The 5,968-nt window shown below is 29.9% G+C and overlaps 1 protein-coding gene across 1 annotated transcript; it reads right to left on the reverse strand.

The window, feature by feature from the left end:
- Nucleotides 1–3,197: 3,197 nt before the first annotated feature.
- On the reverse strand, nucleotides 3,198–5,042 carry LOC120084989 (protein DOG1-like 4). Its single transcript, XM_039040804.1, has 2 exons — nucleotides 4,614–5,042; nucleotides 3,198–3,570 (listed from the first exon to the last, which is right to left on the reverse strand). Exons 1-2 carry the CDS (start codon nucleotides 5,040–5,042, stop codon nucleotides 3,289–3,291), a joined length of 711 nt encoding a protein of 236 aa, XP_038896732.1. The 3' UTR covers nucleotides 3,198–3,288.
- Between the last annotated feature and the right edge of the window lie 926 nt (nucleotides 5,043–5,968).

Here is a 5,968-nt window from a genome sequence, read left to right on the forward strand (position 1 = left end):
TTAGAAAAGAAATACAATGTTAATTAAAATGTATTATCAATACAATAACTTAATGTTTCCCATTGGTTCGGGTTGGTTTGGGTTATTTGAACTAAACCCATAAAGTTTTCATCTAATATAATTAATAATTTAATTTAAATCATATTTAAATGAACATCTCTCACATAACCTATAGTTTTAATTCAATTAAATCAAATTAATTAATAATTAATTAAATATCACAATTTAATTTAACCTACATGCGAGTCATATTCAATTTTATTTACCTCTGTATCTTTATGTATTAGTGGTCCTCTTATGAACAACCTTTTATGGCACTACAAGAAAAAATGACTCTCCCGACACCTAAAACAATTGTTGGAATATCAGTCGTTGATAAAGAGACCATTTCCTGATGAAGTAAGAAGGTCGGGAGTTCAGACTAATTCCCGACGGGCATAGTTAAGCATCAGGAGTTCTTTAGGACTCTCAACGCGTACTTTTGACTCGTCGGGAGTTCTACGAATTATTTAATGCGTATGGGAGACCATCGGGAGTTCCCAATTAAATTCCAACCCCTCGTCTTTTTCCCTAAATTTGCTCATTATCTCCCTTCTAAATCCTCTCGGGCCAGTGAGAGGGTAGGGGCTTTTGATCAATTTTCGACGATTTCTAGAGTCGGAAAATGGGTGTTTTCTTGGAGTATGGTCAAACTATTAAACAGAAACCCTCTCGGGCCAGTGATAGGGTAGGGCCCCTTTGTTCAAGTCTCAGAGACACCGCTAAGGGAACAATCATCTACTTACCCTAAAGTCGAGAATGAGTGAAATCCATCTCGTATTATTATGTTCCTAACTCCCCACTTGATCTTATTCCAAAATGGTATACATATAGACTCTTTAGGCACCCCGTATGATAAATATAGATGTAAAAAATATAGAGTGAAATCCAAAATGATAAACACAGAAGTGTATGCGTAAAAAATACTATATACATTTTAAACACACTAAAAAAAAGGCTTATTAAACACAAAAGTGAAATTGTATAAATTCTTAGATACTTTACAAAATGTTAAAAAACACTTTTGATCCCTAAACTTTCATGAAAGTAACAATTTATTCCCTAAACTTTGGTTTATAATGATTGAGCCCTATACTTTTATTTTTGTAATAATTTAACCCTTTAATTTAATATGTAATAATTTGATTCTTGTATTTTCAAATTTGTAACAACTTAGTCCCTCACATAGAAAAATTCATCAAAATTAGATGTCAAATTTTATTAATTTATTATGTAGATATTTTAGTATATAAAAACATCGAGTCTTTAATTTGTTCATCGGTTTATTTATACAAAAAATCTTATTAAATCTTAACACTAATTTCTACGATAGGGACTAAATTATTACAAAATTTAATATACAAGAAACTAAATTGTTACATAATAAAGTTTATGACCTAAATCGTTACAAACCAAAGTCATTGACTAAATTATTACTTTTATCAGAATTTATAAATTAAAAGTATTTTTAACCTTTTATAAAATTTGGAGATCTATTAAATATGAACCTTTAACTGCTTTATACATTTATTTGATACAAATATAAAAATGGAGTGTGTAATATATATGGCTTGAAACCAAAAATTAATTACAGTTTTGGATGGTTGAAATTAAGTTAAAATATAATTATCATAAACGATAAAGAAAATTCAAACGAAGAAAATAAGAGTATTTAGGTCATTTCGTTCATCAAAGGTTGCTTCACATGAACTCCATCCAAAAATCCAATTAGGAAAAAGAAGAAGAAGAAGAAGAAGAAGAAGAAGAAGAAGAAGAAGAAGAAGAAGAAGAAGAAGGCGAACTTGCNGAAGAAGAAGAAGAAGAAGAAGAAGAAGAAGAAGAAGAAGAAGAAGAAGAAGGCGAACTTGCGACCTATTTCATGCACAACTTTACCATCTGCCACAAAATCGACAGGTCTGACCCGGCAGCCAATTTTTTTTTTCCTCTTCAGATCTCTCTTCTCAAGAAAACAACCATATTTCCATGAATATTTTGTAAACAACTATACTTTTCTAAATATTTTTTTGAAATTCGTTAAAAAAATGCTGGTTCTTTTAAAGCAAAATAATAAACATGAATTTTCTATTTATAAAATAAACTTATTTAATTAAAAAAATATATAATCAATTTAATATTTCAAGCACATTTTCCAAAATTTAATTTAATTAACAAATAAAACAGTTAATTTAATTTGTATATTTTAAAGCATTTTCTAACCGTCCTCAAGTTCATTTTTCATATTTTTCATGCATCATTTTTGTAAGATATTCGTAAATAATTTTCTGGCTATTACAAACATAATTTTCTAACTTCTTTTTTTAATTTCACAAACATATAGCGGTTAAAAACTAAAAAACTAACAGAAATAATTCTAAAGAAAACCGATAAATAATTTAAACATAGCTCTGGAAGAAAAAAAAAAAATTCAAATAAATAAATAAATAAAATAATTAACAAAATTAAAATACTTGATAACCAACAAGCCACAACAAGCATAGCTTGTTTGTGTTCAAATCAACATCCCTACATGTTAATTAATGATCACGAGGGTACACATAAATTGTGTTAAAAAGATACTTTTTAGATCAATTCAAAAATTGATTAAATTGACAACCCAGAAGACTCAAATAAAATTTTATTCTTAAAATTCAAGTTAGATTGGATTGCCTGCTTATATTTACTTTTACTTTTTAATTAAAACAAAGACAAATATCATAAAAATTTTAAAAAATATATATATTAAAACTTCACAAATTATACAACAAAATTATCAAACTTTAAACAGAAAACTATATATATAATCAAATTTTGATTAAATTTTTTTTAACCAACCCATGACTCAACCCAATCAATAAGGAAAAAAAAAAACTTAACCCAACCTAATCCAAAAACAAAACTAACTCAATTCAACCCTTATATTTTAGATTGGATAATCTGGTAATTAGAAAAGAAAAGAAAGACTAAACCCTAATTAAGCTAAATTAATAACTAAATGATATCTAATAATTCTTCTCTCAGGAAGCATTAAGTAAATGTTTAAGAGATTTCAAAGTTTATGTCCGCCACCAGAAGAACTAGTTCTATATCATATTAGATTATAGGGTATTGTTTTTCAAAAAAAAAAAAAAAAAAATCTAAAAATAGGATGTTGAATACAAAGCACTAAAAGTTGGGAGAGACCTTTTTTTTTTAACCCATATATCAAAATAGTTGCACACACAATGGACTAAGTTTAGCTTATTCTCTGTATTATTGGTCTGGATCATGGCCACGACGACGGTCCTGATCGAGTCCCCATCCCCGAACACCGAACTGGAGCTCGGTGGCAGCTATGAGGAACTCGATGGCCTGCTTGGGCGTGAGAAACTCCACCACTTTCTGCACTGTCCTAAGGCGGAGATCGTCGGCTTTCTTTATAATGCTGACCAGACCTTCAACCCTCCCCGTCATCTCCGCCCTAGCTCCGATCAGCTCGCTCACGTCGTCCTGCCACTCCGATAGCTCTTCTGTTATCGCATTCTCCTCCTCCACCTACATCACACATCATCCATTGCCCCTAAAATACACCCCCAAATTTTCTTTGACAAATATTCATAACCTCAGATTTTAACCAAACAAAACAAAATAACATCATACAATCTAACTCACAATTTAATCCATAAATTTTGATTTATAACAATAAAGTTTCTATATTTTGATTTTGTATCAGTTTGGATTCATCAAAATTAAATGTCGAATTTTTACTATTTAATAAAAATTGGTTAAAATATAATTTTGATCCCAGTTCAATTTCAATTCATATGCTTTCAAATATGTAATTTTAGTCTAAATTTAGTGCTAATATTAGTTTATTTTCATTATTTTTTACTTTTTATTAACATTTTTACTCTTAAATTTTAAAAATATATTAAAATATTATGTTTCTTTGCATGAAAATTATTCATGATTATCAATTTTGATCAAAATTAAAATTATTTAAAATTTAGTAAATTTAAGCTAAAATTGGGCCTTGATCAAAATTAAAATTATTTAAAATTTAGTAAATTTAAGCTAAAATTGGACATTTGAAGGCTCACTAAAGTTCAACAAAATTTAATGTACAAAATCAAAAAATATTTAACAAAAAAAAAAAGACTGCAACTCATTATTCTTAAAAATAAGATCTATTCATATGGAGGGAGCTAAAACTTTTGTGATCTTTTAATTTTTCCGACATGAGTTTCTAAACAGATGTGAAATTTTAATTATCTAAAACTGACCATTTAATCCTAAACTGTGATTTATAATCTTATAGTCATTGTATTTTTTTAATAAATTTTAATTAAATTTTGTACTTTACATGAAGATTAAATGTCAATTTTTTATTATTTAAAATATTTAGACAAAGAACTTTCAATCTTAAGCATAATTTTTAAAAGCTGAGCGATTAAATTATTATAAAATTAAAAATCGAAATAGTTACCGGGCCTAAGTTATTGTTACTTTATAGTGAAGACGATGATATTAAAAATATAATAGAGGTAAATATAAAAGAAGTGATTAAAAAACAAAATAGTTATGAGATGGAGATTTACGGTTTGACATTGGAGCTCGCTAACACGGCGAAACTGGGAAGGGGAGAGATCGCCGAGGTCACCGGTGCGAAGACCGCGGAGAATATCGACGATGCGTGATTCAAAGAGGATGGAGGATTCAGAATAGATAAGATGAAAAGTAGTAGTAGGGCGCCATCCAGCGATCCAGTGAAGGGATCGTTCGAGAGAGGTAGCCCACGGCGCGGAGAACACGGAAAGAGGGTCACGCTCCGCCGCAATCGACTTCACCCGGTAGTAATCAGAGTAGTGGGACATCACGGTCTCCACAAGGCGGAGGTGATCGGCGGTAGAGGCGGCGTTGTGTTGGTTGTCTTTGGTGGTGGTGGAGAGCTGGTCGATGAGGCGGTGGAGGTGGTCGAACCAGGTGGCGTAAAAGCTCGGGAAGTCGAATCCGCTGCTGGTGCTCATTTGGGTATACCACATTATTATTCTACTCACATCTCGACTATTTGGAAGAGTTGAGTGAATATTAGGTACAAGTACAACAAAATTATATAACCAAAAAAAAAAAAAAAAATCTATATATATATATATATATATATATATTTATATATAGCTTTTCAGTTTAATTGCCACGTGGACTGCTTACGTGGAAGAAGGATTGCTAAGCGTGTCCCCTTGGCCGCAATGTTTAATTTTTCAAACTCCCATCATTTTCGGTCCTTGTCTATTTCCGCTACTTTTACCACTTTTTCGCCTCTTTATATTTATTTTTATTTTTATTTTTTACTTTTTTTTTAGATATTACATGACCACAATAAAATATCTAATAACAAGATGGTTGGTGATGACCAATGATGATGGGAGAGCATTGAAGTTTTTGTTGACATGGTGATATTTCTACACTTCTATATGTTTGATATTGATTTGAGATATTATTTTTATTACATCGTACAAAAGTTCACGAAACATAAAAAAAAATAAAAATAAACGACAAATATAAATATAATATAAATAATAGATATGTTAACTTATTTTTCATTCGCATCTATAATTTAAACCTTGTTAATATATTTCGTTCTATAACTAGATATTATGTTAATTTTTATAACAACAAATGGTATTTAAATTTTTTTATGGTATCAAATTTATAATTTTATTAACGATGGGCTTTGAATTTGGTAGAATCAATAGACCTTGAGTCGATTATTTGAAATTCGAGTGTCACTTCTTCCGATTTGTTAGTATATACATCACTATTGAAGATGGTCTTTGAGTGGGCCCCTTCTCCCCTTGTTCCTTCAAGATGAATGTAGATATGTCTGTCATTGATAGTGATGTAAATTTTGAGGCTATTGTTCGTGACTCTTGTGGTAATATACTACTTTCTATGA

Source organism: Benincasa hispida, chromosome 9, assembly GCF_009727055.1.
Source record: "Benincasa hispida cultivar B227 chromosome 9, ASM972705v1, whole genome shotgun sequence".
NCBI classification, from domain to species: Eukaryota; Viridiplantae; Streptophyta; class Magnoliopsida; order Cucurbitales; family Cucurbitaceae; genus Benincasa; species Benincasa hispida.